Consider the following 20,949-nt stretch of genomic DNA (forward strand, 5'->3'; position numbering starts at 1 on the left):
GAGACTACTGCATGGGTTATCCTCTCTGCACAACTATATATAGCATGGGCATCTTTCTTTCTTTTTTTTTAGAACATGTACTTTCGATGTTTTATTTTTTAGTTTCCTGGCCTTCTCTTCAGCCTTTTCAACAAGCAATCATGAGTGTGTGTGCCTGTCTCAAATCTGTGATGTGCGATGTCATAGGTTTCGAAGATCAGTTTGTGGTGCATTATCAAATTTATATTAGCATATATAACTTTAAAAAACATCACTTATAATATAGAATCTCAATGCATCATACACCAAAAACAATATAGAAAGTAATATATGAATATGAAAATCGTATATGATAATAGAAGTTTAACAAATAGCCTATATAGCTAAACTATAAATGAACTGCTATACATCCAGTGATTGTTTGTACAATTTAATATATCCAGTTATCTTGGAAAATGTCACTGCGTCTGTGTCACTGTGTCAAAACTCCAGTCCAGTCCACATGTCACTGTGTCAAACTCCAGTCCAACTAATTTCATGTGTGGCTCCAATAACAGTAGGCCTTAGACTGCCTGTACACCTTACTTGTTCTGTACTTGCAGATCTAGTTTTAAGTCAGTACAGCTATAATAATTTGTATATTACCTATTTTATTTCTAATAATTTTACAGATTCAACAATTACCTGTTGTGTTTATAGGCTATTCACAGCAACACAGCTCTCACGGAATGGCTCTCACACAACAAAATGCATTTTAAGTAGCTATCACTGAACATCAAATTTAGACCTAGAAAAAAAAAATTTTTAAATATATATATATATATATATATATATATATATATATATATATATATATATATATAGACTAGGTTAAATAGCAACTATATTACACTGTATTTACACATATGTTCTTTATTGTGCATAAACACTCACGGACATAGCCTCCCATTCTAAAAGGTAATCAACGTTATAACTGACGTTATGAAAACAATTTAACAATGTACCCCAACATTTTCTTCAGCGACTGTGCTAACGGGCGTAACGGATATACTTCCTGCCTCACATACCTTCGTTTTGTTGAAGCTGCCGACAGACAATACCATCCCTTTAGAGGGATGCTATATTACGATGAGATTGCTGTTAGGCACCCGTAAATGTGTTTAGAAGTAAAAACCAACCACGACGGTAAGTGAAACCCAAGCCATCTAAAATACGCTCTATAATCACTGTACATGATGTTAAGTTGTCAGAAATAAATACCGTATGCACAACACCACCACCCCCCGTCGCTGCTGTTGCCATGTTCCCATTTTCTCTATGGGTGTGGTGAAGAGACAGCTCGTTGAAAATTGAGTCGAAACCCTGGTGAGGGTGCATGGCCCTTTAAATCTCTTAAAATTGCTCAAATTAAGCATTCCGCATTGTCAGTTATTTTACCGTGGTTATTGTGTGTGGATTTTGAAGGCGGCTGAGTGACAGACCAATTGTTTCAGGTAACGTAAAGGAAGAAAACGGTCTTATTCTGTCTTGTGTTTGCGCTCGTATCTCCAGCCGTAGAACATCACTAAGCAACAAGTTAAATTATGCAACGCATTGAGCACTCTCATATTGTATATTATTGTTGAATTATGTGACGCTGGTGTTTAATAGCAGACAAATATCTAAGCTAATTAATCAGTTGGTTTAGCTACTTTGCTGTGCTCGTACATTAGGTTGTGTGCTAAGTGTTAGAACAGATTTGTCAACATGCGGCCTGTCAAGAGTCCAAAAACACTCAACTACCGTCGCTGATTTCAGTCATTTTTATTTATGCAAGCTACCTACCGAAAGAACTGGGTGTAAGCAATGCGCCTTTCGTCTTTTAAGGCTAGCGGGCTAATCGATAGGGGACTTTTTCACAGATTTTCTGAGATGTCAAAAATCTGTAATGTTCCGGAAGTTCCCGGTTAGATTGTCAAAGCAAGTGGTGTCGCGGCTGTAGCGGTATTAACTCATAACGTGGCTACTGACACGGTCTGTTTCCTTTTCTCTAAGGTGGTCATTTGGGCTGTTTCGCATGCGTTTCACAGGACACGATTAAGAAAATGACAGTATAAGATACATCGCAGGTTTTATTTATTTTTGCCTTTTTTATTGCAAAACAACACTTTCGTTTCGTGTTTCGACAGGGAGACTAACTAACCTTATACAAAAATCAAATACTTTTACTTTCGGTTTTATATTTAAAAAAAATTGGGATTGGTTGACATGTTTTTGACTTTTTGGGATCCTTCAGTTCCTCTTTATCAGTCTGACTTGGTTGGGTTTATGACACCGATTTTATTTGTAATTTTTTACAGTCGTATGAAGCGTATGAAGTGTAGCTTTTGCTAAAAACTAATGTGGTTTAATGTGCGATGTGGTTTAAGCATTTTGATATGCATATAAAGTTGCGATATGAGTAATCTTATTTTGTCCGACATCGCAGTTGACTAATCCCGACTCCTTTTAGGTACAAGCGTGCAGTGCAACGGTATTTTAATTTTGCTGCTGCCTTGCTGTGGTCATACTTTACAGATATGTGGTCAGTAACTCGCAGTAATTTTACAGATCACATTGTTATTTTAGGACAGGAGAGACCTGTCAAAACGCACGGACGTCTGCTTCACCAGCAAGGGCGCAGTATCTAGCAGGAAAAGCCTGCCGTTCCCTGTCTCAGTGCAACACTGTGTGTGTGTGTGTGTGTGTGTGTGTGTGTGAGAGAGAGAGAGAGAGAAAGAAAGAAAGAAAGAAAGGAGTTTGTGACTAAGTGAAGTTGTCATCTTTTAAGTGAGTTAAATCAGTATGGTGAAAGCGTGGTTGGTGAGGCGGTGCCAAGCTGCCCTACCCCACACTGGACAATAGGATACCAGTGCTCTCCATTGCTCTCTACTCTTGTCTGAGTGCTACCTTCTTGACCCTGCAGTACTGTTTTGCTGATGGCCTGGAATTCATGTTCTTGCTGTATCTGCTTCGTCTTTTCATGTTTTCATTTGCCATTTTAATGATGCTCTAGAAATGGAATTTTCTTCCACTGAATGTGTGTGGGACTGGTTTAGTTCTGGAAAGGAGGTATTTGTCAGGTTACTGCATACAGGCTGCTCCTTACTGTCCATGCTACATGCGTATTTTTATTTACTGCAAAATTGTGGGTGCGGGGTGTGAGGAGGGAGCAAGAAAATGATCACATTTTCTAAAATTTCATTTTTCTGTGGATGAAAATGCAATAATTACTTTAGGCGTTTTGCAAACCTTAATAAACCCCCAGAGCATTTCCAACACCATATGGAGAAGAATGTTTTGAATAGTAATATCCTTAATAATGTATCTTGATAGCAAAATTACATATTTGTGTATAATCTTAACACTTTAATAGCCCCGTGAGAGGAAAGGTATCCAAATAAACAGTGGAACTAAGACTCCAAAACAATAAGAAGTGAAACAGTCTAGCGCCATGTGTTTACATGTTAAACACTCCTGTGTGATCAAAGGTAACGCCAAACACGAGAAGAAGGTACTGGCTAATGATCAAAGGTCAGAGAGCGTGAGGCCGGCATCTGAGATCAGTGAGTGTAGAGTTTCAATAGGGTGGAAACCGGTGCCTTTTCACACTGATCTAAAATCAGTTCTGTGATTTTCCTTATAATGTTCATTAGAGCTGCATAATATGAACAAAATACTAGATTGCAGTTGTATTGTTGCATATAGTGATTGTGATATGCTTGCAATATATTAAAGCTTTTTCTGGTAAACTCTTGTCTGGACATGGTCAGAGAGATATTTTGAATTTATTTTGTCCAGAATTGTTATTTTGATAATGTGAATGCCCTGATTCATCACAATACCCACAGAGCATTTAGTTTTAAACATCTAAAATTGTGTACTCAGTAAAGACATTTATTAGAGGGCTTATCTACATCTACCTTCTGCAGTATCAGTCTTGCAAAAGTAATAATACTGTGATAATGATTAACAAACGATATATTGTTCAGGTACAGTGGTTATGGTTAAAACTCGAGCAGGCTGAGCTGATCCTAGGTCAGCGTGCATAGATCAATTTCAGTCCAGAATCTAGCAGTCAGCATTATTATGCAGTCCCCTGAAGCCTCTGTTGTTTTACAGCCCTCTCCGTGTAAAAGCCTGTCTGAAGGGCTTTGGTCTGTGTCGCAAGTCCCAGCTGGTCATTTCCTGCGTGGGTGTGGGTCACAGCCCAGTTGTGTCACACAGGGGCCATGAGTGAACTGGAACAGCTTCGGCAGGAAGCTTCGCAGCTTCGCAGTCAAATCCAGGTAAGGGAGCGTGGTTACGGGACCACTACAGTCATTTGGATGATGTTGGGTATTTGGGGATAATTTTTCTCTCAGTACCAGCTTTTGTGAATTCTGTTGCGTTACACTTTGTGTTTTGTTTACAGGATGCCAGAAAGGCTTGTAGTGACTCCACCCTTTCACAGGTATGTTGACACAGTTATGTGTACATTAGCTTAAATAAAATAAGCACCATGAATTAGCTGGTTCTAGTCATCCTTATTGTCATCAGGATGATGGAATATTTCAACTCATTTTTGAAAGTCATTTTTGTTAGGTGTCTGTGTTCTTTGCTGAAGGCATGGACTTGTCCCAGTTTGGTACCATGAATAGTACATTTACAGCATTTAGCTGACACTTTTATCCAAAGCAGCTTATAATTATGACTGAGTGCAACTTCAGCAATTGAGGTTTAAGGGCCTTGCTCAGGGGGCCCAACAGTGGCATCTTGACATCTTGATGGGGCTTGAACCAGAAACCTTTCAATTACAAGTCAAATACCTTAACCACTGAGCTACCACTGCCCTTTAATACACATAAAGCTCAAACTCTGACACTGTAAAAAGCCCAACAAACATAATCATATCGTCTCCCTGTTTTTCGCCTGTGCCAAATCTGTGTGTCGTGTGTGTGATGTAGTAATGCAGCCTGTGTGACGTATTAATGCGTCCAGTCATTGTATTTGTCTGTCAGATCACAGCTGGTCTGGAGTCAGCAGGAAGGATACAGATGAGGACCAGACGCACACTTAGAGGCCATCTAGCCAAAATCTACGCCATGCACTGGGGCAGCGACTCAAGGTGTGTGTGTGTGTGTGTGTGTATGCATGTAAATATGTTTGTGCGCACATTTTATTTATTTATTTTTTATTTCTACAGTCATTGACATTTTGCTGGTCATACTGTTACTGGACACCACCCTGTTCCCTACTGAGATGGACCTCTGTTCCCTGCAGAGTGTGAGATAGGAGGAGTGTGTGTGTTTGTGTGTGCGCACACATGTAGGCAGGGAATGCCTGTCCATGTCTCTCTGAACCAGGGGGGCCTTTTAGATAACTCAGAGGTGATGAATATTACATGAAACAGCACTCTCAAAGCAGGGCCTGGGGCTGCTCTGTCTGTGATCAGTGAAAAAATTGGATGTTGCACCAGTTCCACACAGTGAAAGTTTTGCATTTATTACAACATTTCTCACAAACTAAATGCAGAGTTCTGTTTAGAGCCTCTGCGGTTTGTGTGGTACACATCTGTGGTTCTTATGCTTTTATGTTTAGGTTACTTGTCAGTGCTTCCCAAGATGGTAAATTAATCATATGGGACAGCTACACAACAAACAAGGTAATGTAAGGTCTGGGTCACTCAGCCTGCCTGGATCTTTTGTATTCATATTATTTGACGAGAATTGTGACAAGATACAGTAGATGTCGTTACGTTCTGCTGCACATTGGCTTGTGTATGCATCGTTTCTCAGGTTCATGCCATCCCGCTGCGCTCCTCCTGGGTCATGACCTGCGCCTACGCTCCCTCAGGCAACTACGTAGCCTGCGGAGGCCTGGACAACATCTGCTCCATCTACAGCTTGAAGACCCGCGAGGGCAACGTCCGTGTCACCAGAGAACTGCCCGGACACACAGGTGAAGGCCCGCCCATGGACACGCCTCCCACAGTGCGAGTGGCGCATACTCAAGATGTGCTTTCACCCGTTTCTTTAAGGGATGTTCCAGTCCCCCTGGGCATGTGGACAGTAGGGAGCAAGGCATGTTCACTTGCTAACTATTTGCCATTTTTGCTTGCTTTTGTCTACAGGGTATTTGTCCTGCTGTCGCTTTCTCAGTGACAACCAGATTGTCACCAGCTCTGGAGACACCACATGGTGAGTTGATTGCAGATTGTGCTTTGTGTTCTGTTTATTCAGTTAATCAGCAACAAATATGACAATAGTGGACTTGCGAGTTAAGGTATCTCTAAGACAGGCTGAAGAATGGAATTCATGACAAGTCAAGGATACCTTAAATATAACAATTTTTTTAGTATACTCCTTAAGAGGCTCAGAAGTTTTAGAGAGATTTTCTGATTGGTTATAAGCAGACCATAGCAATTTTTAGGTGCTTATTACAGAATACAGGACAGTCAGAGAGAGTCCGGGACAGTCAGAAAATCGTCTCTGTCAGCTTTAACCGGACGTTTTTGCAGAATCATAGCTGACTGATTGCTCTGGGCCTCCAGCTCACTGTGGGACATCGAGACGGGCCAGCAGGCCGTTACATTCACAGGCCACACGGGCGACGTGATGAGCCTGTCACTCAGCCCAGACTTCAAGACCTTTGTGTCGGGTGCCTGTGACGCTTCCTCCAAGCTATGGGACATCCGTGACGGCATGTGCAGACAGACCTTCCTAGGCCACGTCTCTGACATCAACGCCGTCTGCGTGAGTCTTCAGCGGGACACCAGCATTTAGCAGATTTTATAGATTTAGTGTCTCAACAAGTGTGGCACTTAAGAAGTCAAACCACTGAATTAATGTTTATTTCAGATGAGTTTGGAATGGTTTTTTTGCTTTGCTTATTTTTATTTAGATGTGTCTTCAAGGTGTCTAGGTTTCTCTTCTTGTTTCTTCATTACATGAGCTGCAGTCTTGTAGACTGATACTGAGTCCTCTGATGTTGTAGTTTTTCCCCAATGGGAAGGCCTTCGCCACTGGCTCGGACGACGCCACCTGCAGGCTGTTTGACCTGCGCGCTGACCAGGAGCTCATGATGTACTCCCACGACAACATCATCTGCGGCATCACCTCCGTGGCCTTCTCCAAGAGTGGCCGCCTCCTGTTGGCCGGCTACGATGACTTCAACTGCAACGTCTGGGACACGTTGAAGGGCGAGCGCGCAGGTGAGGCGATCAGTCATTACTGCACTTTTATTTTGTATGGTTCTTTAGTAATATGTGTGCATATGCTACTATAATTTCTATAATTTAGATTTAGGTTAGGTCATAGCTGCAAATGTTTGGTATGCTGTTGAAGCACAAGGGGACCAGGTGAAACCACAGTGAGCCTGCAGATTTTTGCATTTCAAACCCCTCCCGGTCCCTCCCCAGGTGTCCTGGCTGGTCACGACAACAGGGTCAGCTGCTTGGGCGTGACCGACGATGGTATGGCTGTGGCCACGGGCTCATGGGACAGTTTTCTCAGAATCTGGAACTGAGCGCTCGGTGCTGGACCCCACGGAGGGACTGACCGTCTGCCTCCCCACTACAGTTCTCGGTTGTGAGAATGCTGCTCTTTTTCTACCTTTCCACATCGCACCTTTTGTATTCATATATTACAACACATTCCTGTGAAGAGGCCAAGCTGACTTAAGAGAGGTCAGACAGTAGGTTATTGAGAATACACAGAAGCATCATTGTGTTATATACATTCTGTACATATATATGTATATGAATATAAATATGGTATATATGTACAGCAAATTGTGTGTATATGCCATATATATATGTGCTTACACAATGGTAATGTATATATTTTTGTAGCTAATTCCAACCCATTAGCTAGTTTTCAGATGTTTCATTTATATTCTATTTGAAGTCCATATGATGGTATAAAGCAGGACGTTCTCATGAACTGGACAAATGCATAAAACATGTCCACATACACATACATAAAATAGGCTTAGAATAATGATTTGTGTTTTGTTTTTCACTTGGTTATCAAAGCACTCTCCATTAGTGCCTGCATTCACTTGGGAATTTTAAATGGAATAATAGTAAGGATCAATTTCTGAACTATCAGTAAGAAGGAAATGGCATGGCTACTCTCTGTAAAGACGTTCTGGGTCTTGTGGACTGCACATATCAGCTAATTAAGTAGGAAAGTCTACAAAATGTTTTTGTTGTTATGGTGGGAGATATTTTTGGATAAACTGGCATGTACTAATATATTGCTTACCATATATGTTATGGTAAGCAGTATAGTGATACCACACAGTTTTACACTGATGTAACAGGGATCACCCAAAGAACAGCAAGGTGCTCTGGGATTCTGTTGCCATCCACAACCCTGTCAGCGCTGTGAATGGGCCAAAAATTAGGCCAATGTTGCTTTTCTTTGACAAAACCATTCAGACGTTTCTAAACATCTGCAGCAGTGCCACTAAGAGTATTTGGAGAATCTTTTTAGTTCACTGCCACTCATACACCCAATAGAAACAGTATTGTCATTCATAGAAACAACTGTAGGTAACGGAGTTGACCTATGATTTTACTGAGATAGATAAAAAAAAATACAAATAAAAATATAGATAGATAGATAGATAGATAGATAGATAGATAGATTTGTGTGACCAAAAAGGTCGAGTTCACAACAGGGTTGGTTGTTTTAGTTGTCAAACTCTACGTCTACCACAGTAAATTAACAACACTATAAATACACTGGTCAGACGGCTGCACCTTACTCCAGGATTCAGATCATCATTGTTTTATCAGGGTATAACAGCAGCAACCAAGGGAACTATAAAATTCAGTTTTAATGTGAATGGTTTTCCACGTTACACATGCCTAGCAGTACAATACGACTGGACTCTCCCGAAATGGCTTAATGGAACTAGGGTCAGTCAAAAATGGCCATTTTGTATAAGAAACCAGGCATTCAGTTTAATCATATTTACATCAATCATAATGTTCATGGTCAAAACATCTAACCTGTCTGCACTGACCGCATTTGAGGGCTTTTCTCAATCATTTATTCACCTAACAAGTGAGTGTCCCGGGACAGACTGGGCTAGGATGCACGTCATGTGCATTTAGCCAACACTGCTCCTTAAGTATTTGGTGTATCACAACAGTGTTTAAGTGAAGATCTGACAGCATCCATAGTTGAGATGCTCAAGTGTTTGCCTGCCCCGACCTGTGAAGCTGGGAGTGGCCACCAGGAATGGGGCTAATTTTCCCAGAGACATTAACACACCACAGTGAAATTGTGCTGAGCAGAAATAAGTATTAGCAAATTTTTATTTTACATTTTTTTGTCAGCCAGTAACACCAGGGCTTTAATTCCTTGACACCTTTTGTAGTGCCATGTTGTGAACTAATCATTTGTTAAGAAATGATTTTTATAGTCTTGCCGGTTTTTGGTATATGTACAGTGGCTTAGTGGTGATGGTATGTTGCCATAAGTTGATATTGTATTCAATAATAAAAAAAAGCTTTTAACAAAATCTGTTTCTCAATCTCTAATGAAACAAGATAGCCAAATAATTAATATGCATCAATGTAACCATGTAATATTTATTTGCATTTTCTTTTGTAAAACTGAGTGATGAGGCATTTAATTTATTTATTTTTTAAACAAAGACATGTCGAAGAAAGTTTTTACAATGGTTCAGAATCATAGAAAGGTTTCCAATATATAGAAAACATGAATTGTGATCGAAAGGCTAGCTACAAAATACAGTTCCTTAGTGAGAACACTTTCTGAACTTGGTTGAGCTTTTGCTTTTTTATAAAACAAGGCTTGAAAAAGACAAATTTCATGTCAGCTGGATATGAACAAAAGTAGTTTGGCTTTGTTCTCTATAAATGCAGTTTATAGTTAGTTTGTGAACAAGTGTCATGTAGTCAACTGTCTAGCAGCGTTCCACTCCTACGTGAAGACTTCATTTGCCATTTTTGTGTACAGTAGTACCATCATACGTTATTTGTAACTGAATACCATATCATGACAGATTTAACTTAAACACCACAACCAAATTTAACTAAAATAATTCATTATAAGCAAATCTAAAACCAACCGTTTAGATTTAAACAGTTTAACTGTGTCTTAACTGTTTTTCAACCCTCTTTAGCCATCCCTCTTTAAAGTGCTCGTGCAGCTATCCACATGTCTCCTGTGAGCGCCCCGTAGTGGACTCAATTAAATCAACCTGAACTTCGTCTCCCACGGGGCCAGGACAATCGCTGTAACCGAGGAGCTGCTGGTGTGAATAGGACCACAGTTCAGAGTTGTGGCTGGAGATACTGGCTGGTGAAGCTCTCCAGTTGCGTCTCCAGATCCGTGGCTTTGTATCTGGAAACAGAAAGAATAGAAACATCGTCTCTTGTGCTAGATCCACCATTATCTTAATCCATAGGTAGGATAAGTTAATGAATGTTTTTTTTCTGCATACAAAAGTGCAATAGTTCAGAGAAAATGCCATTATGGAAAAGATACCCCAATTTCTTGTCAGGGCAAGAAAAAAAAATGCTTAGTCATTTTTACACTGTACATGGACATTAATTAACAGCAATATAGGAACATTCAGTGTGGTCTCCCAGAGACAATCGCTGATTAAATGTACTAGCAGTTAGCAGTTGTAGTGTTTTGAATATTGCCCTTGCTGCCGGGGTGTGTGTTGCAGTCTCAACGTGCCGGTGTGGTGAGCACAGTGCGCTCAGTGCGCTCACCTGAGTGCTTTTGAGCAACTCTGAACAGCCTCCAACTGCTGGATCTTCGTGGTCAGCCGACTGATGTCACGCTCCAGCTCGAGCTGGGTCACGTCCACCTGCTGGCACAGCCGGGCAAAGTTGGTGGCCATCTCCCTGCAGGACACAAACCCACACTCAATGCTGCACACCACCGTTTGGGATTTGAACGGGCACATCCTCTGATCTCTAACCTACAGTCCCTATAGTGCTTTTCTGGTACTGAGGGACGTGAGGCAGGGCCAGGATACTTACTGCTGGACCTGGTGGCTGCAGTTTGAGCTGGTGAAACTGATGATCATGTGGAGTTTCTCAGTAGCATAATCCACAAACTGCTTCTTCAGAGCCCTCTCCTTGGCCTTGGTGGTCCAGGTGAGCTTCTCGTACAGGTAGAGCAAGCCGTAAAGACTCACCGACAAAGCGATGACTCTCCAGCCTATCGTCCTCCACACCTGAATGGAGAGGATAGAGACAGAGGGCGGTCACTAAAACACTGGGGTCTCAAACCCTGGGCAAGGAATGCAAAATAAAATCCCCTTGTTCTAAAACTACCCTAAATATAAAAACAATATAAAGCATGTGTTTAAAGGACCAATGCGTCATTTTTATTACAAAAATGTAGAAAACTATTTATGAATGTGATTATTTTTACATTTTTTTCTAAAAAGTGTAGCTCAAAAGAAATGAACAATCTTTGTGAACCACTTTATGTTCCCCCACAGGGATGTTTAAAAGAAATTTAGAACAGTATCTCTGAAACATCCAGTATAATGTATAATATCAGTAGAATGGTTGTTTCATAATGAAAAAATATTACTTACTGCTCCTTTAAAGGAAAAAACAAAACGTCAAGCATTCCAAACAACTTCCCACAATGTGCTGCTGTATTCTTGGATTAGAGTATCACATACCACCCCTCCAATGATGACCACGCCCATGGAGGTGCGTGACGTGATTGAGGCAAAATTGGTAGCCATGGACACCATGAACTCCTCTTGGGTCATCACCCCCTGTGGCTGGCCTGGGGTGCCAGGGGCTTGAGGGGGCAGAGCCTGGACCATGGTGCCACCAGCTGGGGTGGTGGCCACGGACCGTGGGAGCTGAAAGAAATGAACCAGTGAAATCAGGAAAACTAGACCAGTTGTAAGGGGCCGTAGCATGTAATAATGAAGCCTTGCTTTATGTTCTCTGTGGACCGCTGCTCTATGTTCTCATCAGCAGACATTTGTCAAATATGTGGAATATGAATGTACCATAAATATCCAATTTCTTGGTGCAGTTAAGTTTACCTTTAAGTTCTGGTCTACCAGTGCAAGGGCCCGTTTGGCATTAGCTGGGCCGAGGAAGCGGCTGACCAGGGCCGTCCAGCCTAGAGAGAACTGAAACTCAATGTTCTCCTGGAAATCAGCGCAGAGCACGGCGCAGTTCAGGTCATAGCTGAGGTTGAACTGCTTGTTGGGAATCAGCATGTGGATCTGGCTCTGAACAGCAGGGGGCAGCAGAGGCTGCAAACACTCTGTTAGGACAGTGCACGCGCACACACACACACACACACACACACACACACACACACACACACACACACACACACACACACACACACAGTGACCCATGGCCATTCCTAGGCACTTTCACAGGAATCTCACAGAATGTTGACAGCTAGTCCTGAACTAAGACAGACTAACAGGAGAGACCCAACACACACACACAAACAAAAAAACCTTTTAAAAATGAGTTAAAGAAACAACTCTTGGCTGAAAATGTAAATAATACAATTTAGTATAATTAAATAATAAAAATTTCCATATTGCTATCACATTTCTAACACTATATCAGTATTAGACTTTTGGTGTAGACAGGCACATACCAATCATGTCTTTCTGAGAGGCCTGCACTGAAGCGTTGACCGCGTCGGAGCAGCGGAAGGCCAGGTTCTTCCCCATGCCTTTCTCCACATGACTGAGCAGTTCCTGAGAAAAAAAAGGACAAAGTACACATGTTCAACACTTAATTCACACACTGAAAGAAGGGCCTTTGCCTCCATCTGATCTGCAAAAAACAGAAATCAAGGAACAGGGGCCATAACTGACCACACCGTGAAGCCGCGCCACCCACTTCAACTGATACAGATTGTGTATTTAAAATCATTCCCACAATGCACAAGCTCTTTTGGGCCTGAGGAGATCAACTCACCGATTTGTATCTCTTGAGCACGTGGGGGGATGGGTGGAAGTCTGAGCAAAACTCATCTATGAGCACAGAGAGTCGACAGATCTCCTCTGCCATGGCATTAGACACCTTATACACACACACATACACACACACGTCCAGTTTCGCAGTCAGCCCAACACATCTAAAAGGTTGCTCAAGCTACAGTTGCTATGGAAGACAAGTGAACGAACAGGCACGCACTTGGTTCTCCACCTCCTTTGTCACAATCTTGATTTTCTTCTTGATGTCCTGAATGAGGAAGTTGAGCTGATTGCGGACGAACTCCAGATGGTCCATCAGAGAATCTCGCTCTTCCATAGATGCCACCCTGACAACGGACACCAGAGTTGAGGTGACAGGAACAAAACAAGTCCTGAGGACGCGTGCCACTGACCACTCTGCTGACTGGACATAACAGAGTACAGATGAACACGAATCAGTAAGATTTTAAGCCTTACTCCGAATTCCACAAGGGCCATCTTAATGACAAAATTAATGAACTTTTAAACAAAAGCCCGAGAGTTAAACATATAGAGTGGGACCTACCTCTTCTTAGAGGCTGCGATGTGGATTTGATCCATGATGCCTTTGACATTTTCAATAATCTGCTTTGCCCTGATTGTGTGCTGCTCAAACTTTGTTTTCACTGCTGACTGCGAGATACACTCCTGCGAGGTGCCACACACACGCGTGCACATGTTACTGGGATGGCGGCCTGCTGCTGCAAATCGTACAGGACTGAGGAAGAGGAGGATGAGGAAGAGCAGCAGCAGGTCCGGACGATCACACCAGTAGCCCCGTGCCTCATCTCACAGCAACACATACCATCACAACAGGGCAAACCAATTCAGAAAGCAAAACATTCAAAACAAGTCAAACACAAATTAAACTTTCAAACAAAGGTACCAATGGGACACAATATGGCACTGAACAGAAATTAAACATTGTGCTGCATCTTACTAAACATCGGCAGCAAACCATTTGAGCAGTGAATAGAAAGAACACGTCGTAAAGTCATAAAATGCGAGGCAACTTAAACGCAAAAGCAATGAAGCAGCGGCGGCAAAAAAGGGTGAAAGGGAACTGAGGAGACAGGCATCCTCGCCTTAGCAAATCTAGACTTCAGCAATGAACACACAGCTCGAGTGGAAAGGGGCACACTGGGAGGCCAAGGGACTGGGCTGCCTTGGTCAGAGCTGGCTTGGCAGGGAAAAGACTGGCAGAGCAATTTGTGAAAGAAGACCAAGATGGTCATAACATATCCGGCAGAGCACGGATGTGTGCCAGTTTCCCAAAATCACCATAATTTAAAGATGCCAACTCACTGGCTGACATACTCCATCAGGCAACTTGCAGTAAAAGCTGTACATCAGTAAATGGATTCGTAACTTGGACATATGGAGCCAACTGCTTACATGTCCTGCACTGTGAATCTTTTCCCATCTTGAAACTGTATCTGTCCCCCAAGTTCACTTGTAATTAATTAAGGTTAAATGAACCCCACAAACTATCAAAATACAGAAAGCTGACTGTGCTCAGTGCAGGGAAATGTGTTGTACTGCAGACATGTGTTAAGAGTGTAATGAGGATTGGTCAGAGGACACAAAACTAAACACTAATACCCATTTCAAGCCACCAGAAATCTCTGTGGTTAGACATGTTTTAGTTTTAAACAAATCAGGATCCATGCAGGTTAACAGCTTCTGGTTGGAATATCTATGCAGCTCTGAAGAAACATTCACTGGAGTCTCTGCTGAACACTTATCCTGCATCAGTGTCCTTAAACCTGGCCTCTAATTATTTAGACACATTAATATCTCACTACTTTTAAGCCTAGTCAGACCATGTCCATGTCATTAGTGGAAACGGGAAGATATTTCACATTAAAATTCAGGATTACACTTCTACAACTTTAAATCAAGGGATTTAACTCTAGTTCCAGGCAGTCACTGTCCTCTACAGCTTGAGGACTTTCCTACTGTAACACATTTGACTCCACTGAAAAAAAAGCAGAACACTCCTGCTACAGACCACCACCCCAAACAGGAGCAGAGCACTCCCGCTTCACACCACCACCCCTAACACGAGGAGAGCACTCCCGCTTCACACCACCACCCCTAACACGAGGAGAGCACTCCCGCTTCACACCGCCACCCCGAACACGAGGAGAGCACTCCCGCTTCACACCTCCACACCAATGCAGATGCAGTCCGACACTTGCCTCAAACGTCCTCTCAAAATTCTGGAACTCCTTCAGCCTCTCCTGGAAGCCGTCTGCTAAAGCTCCACCTGGAATCAAACACCACCACTTCATCACAACATCGTGGAATATACACTACCAGCACAAAGGCATGCCTGAGGCAAAAGTCAGGTGCAAACTCTAGGTCAGTTTAGTGTGCACAAGGCAATAGCGTTGGAGCGAACCACTTCGACAAGGCCATATGCTTCTAAAAAAGCCCTGTTATTTCTAGATCTCCTGCCCACAGTCAGGACTGCACCAAACATGAAGCAGTTACACTGCGTCTGAGGCTAAGCTTGGACAGCACTCAGGTGCGTCCGCGAGCGTTGGTCTGGTGTGGGATGGCGAGCGGCCCGTGAACCCAGGGCTGGCCTCTGGCTTACCGGTCTCTGGCATACCCTGGGCCCGCTGCATTCTGGAGTTCAGCACCTCTTTAGCTGAGACGAAGAAGATGCGGTTTGACGCCTGCTCATGCTCCACCACCTTCAGCTCCTCCACCAGGAAGTGCACACAGCGGTCTGTGTGCTGCTTACGTACCTGATGCCGTGGACGGGGCTTAGCATTAGCAACATGATCGCAACTACTGGCAAAGGCTTACACCCTGATGCTCAGTCCAAGCCCTCAGGACAAGATCTGGTCCAGGATTTTTTACTCACTGAACAATTGGGTTCACTGACTGGCCAATGTGTTCTCACACTTGACTTACTGGAATTAAAAGGTGGAGAGGAAATCTGTAAGGACAGGTCATCAAGGAACAAGGACTGAGCAACAGGGATTTAAACAACGGCAACAAAGCAAGGAATCTAAAATCTGTAACGAGAGATCATAACGCACGAGGGGCACTCACATCCTCCATGTATTCCGGTTCAGAGGCTGAAGCATCCCAGCGGTTATTCAGGATGAAGATGTTGGGCTTCGAGAGACGCTCGTTCACTTTATGGAAGAAGTGCTTCTCCTTTAAGGGCAGAAACCGGGCAAGCCTAGATGGGTTAGGCTCTACAGCTATAGTGTTTTCACAACAAAAAGGAGGACAACCCCCCCCCCCCCCCCCTTCGACCAGCTAAGAGAACCACACAAACAGATCATGGAAAGGAGGGACATCTGCATAGCCCATCTTATCTGAGGAGAAGCGCTTCAAGGTCAAGCCCTACAGCCCAAGCTAAAAAGCTTTTAAAGATTGTTCCTTTGTCCAGCAATCCATGCAATGACCTTACTGAAAGTCTGAATTTTAAAAACTTTAAAAAAAAAACATGATCAAACAATAGCCTGAAGGTAATATTTATCTAGTGTGCATAGATGTGTTGCGATAACTAGAGTGAAAGTGTTAGCATAAAGACCCATAAAACATGGTATTTTGATACATACAGACTGGACAATCTGACTGGAGCTCCTAGCTGCAAGCTGTACATTTTAGGAAAATATGATTTTTGTTGTATTCGGTTTACAGTAAAATATGTTTATTTTTAGCAACACGAACAGGATACATGCAGTAAAACAATATTCAAAGTCAAATTTATTTATATAGTGCTTTTTACAACAGCTATTGCAATTTACTTGGTTCCAACAATAGAACAATGCTCACTACCTAATCAAGAATTTATTTTGATGTCCAATGTTGTTACAAGTTACTTTACAGACACACATAAACCAAACATGGCAACAACTGTTAATTTAGCTATTTTAGAGATCTAAACCAACTAACCCTGGCAGCTAGTAGCTCACCTATAAGCCTGTGAAATTGCCACAGTGGCCTAAGCATGCCAGTCATTCTCCAGCTGGTCAAAACAGAGTAGGGGCAAAGCTTGAGTTCTCCAGCCCTGGTCAACCAATCAGTATGCAGAACAGTGTTCCCCCTCCCACCACACCACAGAGGGCAAATGCTTGGTACTGTATTGTTACTGCCATGTTACACCCAAGAGTAAACCTGTAACATTACATACCCCCACAAGTGAAACTTGCATGACAGTCACATGAAATTTAGAAAATCAACTACCAAATCTCTATTTTTAGGAAACATCCATAATATATAAATCAAATATAAAGTAAATACCGCTATAAAAAATCCCAACATTTTCCACTTACTAGATTTTTTCCTTCACGGGCTGTTAATTTCAGATAAACATGAAGCTTACATTAGAAATATCTCACCGTGTTCATTAGTGTGGATTCTGAGTTGGCCACCAGCACAAACACATCTGCATCCAGACAGAACTTGTCGATCCAGCTGTCCAGCTCCGTAGTAACATCAGTGCCAGGGCTGAAGCAGAGGCGAGAAAGATCAGCTTCCTTGGCCGACGCTGAACTTGGTCACTACCCAACACGGAGTTGACTATACACAGCTCAAAGCAACACCAGCAGCTCACGCAGCGCAACACAGATTTAACAGGATGTCTTGGGATCTGCGTTTGCATAACTGTGCACGACTGCCCATGAACAGGTGCACAGATTGCACCGAGAGCCAAGATGAAAAGCAATGAAAGGCACTAGACAGTGAAATTACTGAATGCACTGAGACACAGAGACATCTGCAAAATAAAGTACACACACAGATACAGTTTAAAAAGCCCACCTGTCCATGAGAACAAGGTCATCTCTCAATAGGGCACACTTTGTCTTGGGCCAAAAAACCTTGACCAGACAGCCAGCATCGAGGCTCTCATCCATATGCAGTGCATGGGCCAGCTGATTGACTGTCTGCAGGCCACAGGCAAATCACACGTCAATGCAGTTGCACAAACAGAACAATCAGCGAAGATTAGCTTTGTTATACTTCATATGGTGATGTGAGCTTCCCTGTGGCCTGGGTTGCAGAAGGCTAAGATTACTAGTCTGTCATCATAAACCCCCACACACCCAGGTGTTGGAGCAGAGTCAGTGAGAACAACAGAGTTCCAGTCCAAAATACACCTGGATACTCTGGCATCACAGGCGTTTTGTCATTTGTTTTTACTTGAATAAGACAGCATATGATTTAAATAAATCAGTATATACTTCTGTACAAGGCTTACAATGCAATAATATGATGATGTTCCTCCTTACTACAGAAGTCCATTCCAAATGGAGATGGACACCCTCACCTTAATGCTCTTCTCCTCCTCTGATCCGTCTGTCTTCAGAAAAGCCTTGTCGTCATCTGTGCCTTCAACGCTGAGAAAGCAGTTGGTTGTGTGCCCAATACCACTGGGAAGCACTCGGTCCCGCAGCATGGCATTGATAACTGTGCTTTTGCCATTGCTTGTTCTGGGCAAGCGATAAAACAGAGAAACACTCAAGTAAATTAAACCCTATTCTGTCAAGGGCCAAAAACTCCAAATTATAAAAGGTACAGCTGCAGAAATTTCCTGGCCTTCGTTAGAGAACACATTTTCTAAATCGCAAATAGGCATTTTGATTAAAAACTACATAACCCTGTCATGTGTAATTCTGTTACAGCTGCAGTATCACAGGGCAAAGCTTTAAGTCAAAGGTGAGCATCATATGATTAAGACAGTTCACCTGCCAAAGAAGGCCACTTTCATATGCCTGCGAGCAAGCACCTCTTTGATGACCTCCAGTTTGTTAGTGTATGCTTCTATCTCCGTCAGCTGAGTCCTCTTTGCAATCTGCTCCAACGATTCATTTCGACATGTATCTGTTGACAGTATGAAAAGCAGATGCAAACAAACAGCGAGAAGTACTACAGACAGACATGCACACATATACAATTTATATTTATATATATATATATATATATATATATATATATATATATATATATATATATATATATATATATATATATATATATATATATATATAAATAAACATACACACACACACATACTATATATGCTTTAAACAAAAGTTCAGCTGTACACTATGCTCTCCAAACCCACACCACCATTAAATTATTTTTTACATGACCGATGTACTTAATCTCACCATTTACAAACTTTGAGCCCTCTTCAACGTAGCTAAGCAGCTGCTCAAAAACTTCACATATCTTCTTTTTGGCCAGTACAAAGTGCTTGAGTGGAGAGCGGTCATCTTGGTCCATTTCTCTACCTTCAAGCTACATCAAACCAAGACTTTGCCACTGATTGTGTTTTTACGTCGGCTTACTTTGTAAGTCCTCACACAAGACGCGCCAAATCTGTAGAAGTGAAAATGTAGTTTAATTTGAACATTCTCTTTTGATACTTATCATGATTAAATACATATGATGATTATTTCTGTTTAGTGTTGTAGACTATCTAGCGTCCTGAAACACCAGTAAACGATTGTGTTCACAAGCTCACAACTTCCACGGACGTCCGAAGTAAAATTAAAATCACAATACGCTGGTCGGCCGGATAAGATGCACTATTGTAAACCGAAATAAAATCCACCATAACATGCAAAATCACGTGTTTTTGTCATCCGTAATATATATTCGTTAGTGAATTATTAGGTAGCTAACATAACTAATTTGCTGTTTACACTAAACTCGGACGCCGAATGAGTTTGTTTCAGAAAGGCCAATGTACATCTTACAAGTATTAGCCATGACACCGAAGTATTTTTTTTATTATTTGGTTAAGCAACAAAATATAATTACTGATGCTCAACCTTAGACAACTAGCTAGCGCTAGGATAAATATCTATATAAAATAAACCATACCGGAAAAAAACTACGCTAGTCTCAGCAAGACAGCCAGCTAACCGCAGGTATCGTGAAATTCATGACCCAACGTCATTGCTAACAGCTAGCTAGCTAGCAGTCTCAGTGACTAAAAATACGGCTAGCTAGCTGGTTAGCATGGTCGATGTCGGTTAATTTATAACAATTCAAGAACGTATTGTATATTAACTAAAGACAAGGAGCGCTGCACAATGCTTAAGATTATGATAAATTAATAAGTACCTCACCAAATCAGAGAGTGAATTTATCCCACATTAACATTCAGACAGCACCAACTAACCGAATAATTTGACCTAGTACAAGGCATAGACCACAAATGAAACCTTGCGCTCTTTTCAAAATAAAAGATTGAAACGCTGACTGTGTGGCGTTAGAGCGTACGTAAGTTAAAAGCGTAACATAAATGAACACAGATAATAAATAAATAATAATATACCAAATTTCGCATACTGTTTGATAATGAAAGCGTGAGTATACTTGCTGAAATAGAGTTATTATGTATTATTAATATGTCCAACTCTGATTAATTTCAGAAATATGCATGCGTCTAAAAAAGTTAATGTGTTTCAAAAGTATAAATAAATACAATGATGGCTCTTCTGTCTACTGGCTATGAAAAGACAGCAGAAATACTCAAAAATGACTTTGATATCATACTGGCTTCGTCTAATGAGTAATATGACGAACGTATGTTACAAACTATATATAAATATGCAAAGGGTAGGCGTGAGTTCTTAATAGACAGTATGATAAAATAGATTTTGCTCATGCTAGACCGGGCAGATTGCATACTAATAGCTTGTTGCAAGCTTTTTATTACAATGTTCGATGCAGTTAATTTATAAAATGATCGACCTTATTTTTGCACACTTAGTACAATTAACAGAAGAAAAAGTTCAAAATCTCATGTCAAATTTAAGTATAGCTATTTTCATACTTTAACGCAGCAAAGAAGTCATTTCTCCTTCACTGCCAATAAGCGACCACATCTACTTCACTTGAACGATTAGTAGTAGAATGTCGTGCGTGTCTTCTACTTCCTGTCTTTCGCTTTCGCGAAGACCGGAAGTCGTCAGTTTGTCAGCA

General features: G+C 41.7%; 2 protein-coding genes across 3 annotated transcripts; one reads left to right on the forward strand and one right to left on the reverse strand.

Annotated features, from left to right (window-relative positions):
* Positions 1 to 1,312: 1,312 nt before the first annotated feature.
* Positions 1,313 to 9,510, forward strand: gnb4b (guanine nucleotide binding protein (G protein), beta polypeptide 4b). The gene is made up of 10 exons (XM_027011657.2): positions 1,313 to 1,472; positions 4,120 to 4,286; positions 4,412 to 4,450; positions 4,998 to 5,104; positions 5,578 to 5,641; positions 5,775 to 5,937; positions 6,110 to 6,176; positions 6,530 to 6,731; positions 6,973 to 7,189; positions 7,397 to 9,510. The coding sequence occupies exons 2-10, from the start codon at positions 4,230 to 4,232 to the stop codon at positions 7,501 to 7,503; spliced, it is 1,023 nt and encodes a 340-aa protein (XP_026867458.1). The 5' UTR covers positions 1,313 to 1,472; positions 4,120 to 4,229; the 3' UTR covers positions 7,504 to 9,510.
* Positions 9,511 to 9,550: 40 nt separating this feature from the next.
* Positions 9,551 to 20,184, reverse strand: mfn1b (mitofusin 1b). Of its 2 annotated transcripts, none has more exons than XM_035520862.1 (18): positions 20,091 to 20,184; positions 19,125 to 19,335; positions 18,699 to 18,834; positions 18,281 to 18,443; positions 17,773 to 17,897; positions 17,352 to 17,460; positions 16,051 to 16,158; positions 15,587 to 15,740; positions 15,186 to 15,253; positions 13,511 to 13,632; positions 13,166 to 13,292; positions 12,947 to 13,051; positions 12,621 to 12,723; positions 12,043 to 12,269; positions 11,665 to 11,853; positions 11,009 to 11,205; positions 10,736 to 10,870; positions 9,551 to 10,358 (listed from the first exon to the last, which is right to left on the reverse strand). In XM_035520862.1, the coding sequence occupies exons 2-18, from the start codon at positions 19,237 to 19,239 to the stop codon at positions 10,289 to 10,291; spliced, it is 2,253 nt and encodes a 750-aa protein (XP_035376755.1). In that variant the 5' UTR covers positions 19,240 to 19,335; positions 20,091 to 20,184; the 3' UTR covers positions 9,551 to 10,288. The 2 variants fall into 2 exon arrangements, with proteins under 2 accessions (XP_035376755.1, XP_026867584.2); XM_027011783.2 differs by having other exon boundaries at positions 20,086 to 20,184.
* Positions 20,185 to 20,949: the final 765 nt, after the last annotated feature.

This window comes from Electrophorus electricus, chromosome 1 (assembly GCF_013358815.1).
Source record: "Electrophorus electricus isolate fEleEle1 chromosome 1, fEleEle1.pri, whole genome shotgun sequence".
In the NCBI taxonomy this organism is placed as follows: Eukaryota; Metazoa; Chordata; class Actinopteri; order Gymnotiformes; family Gymnotidae; genus Electrophorus; species Electrophorus electricus.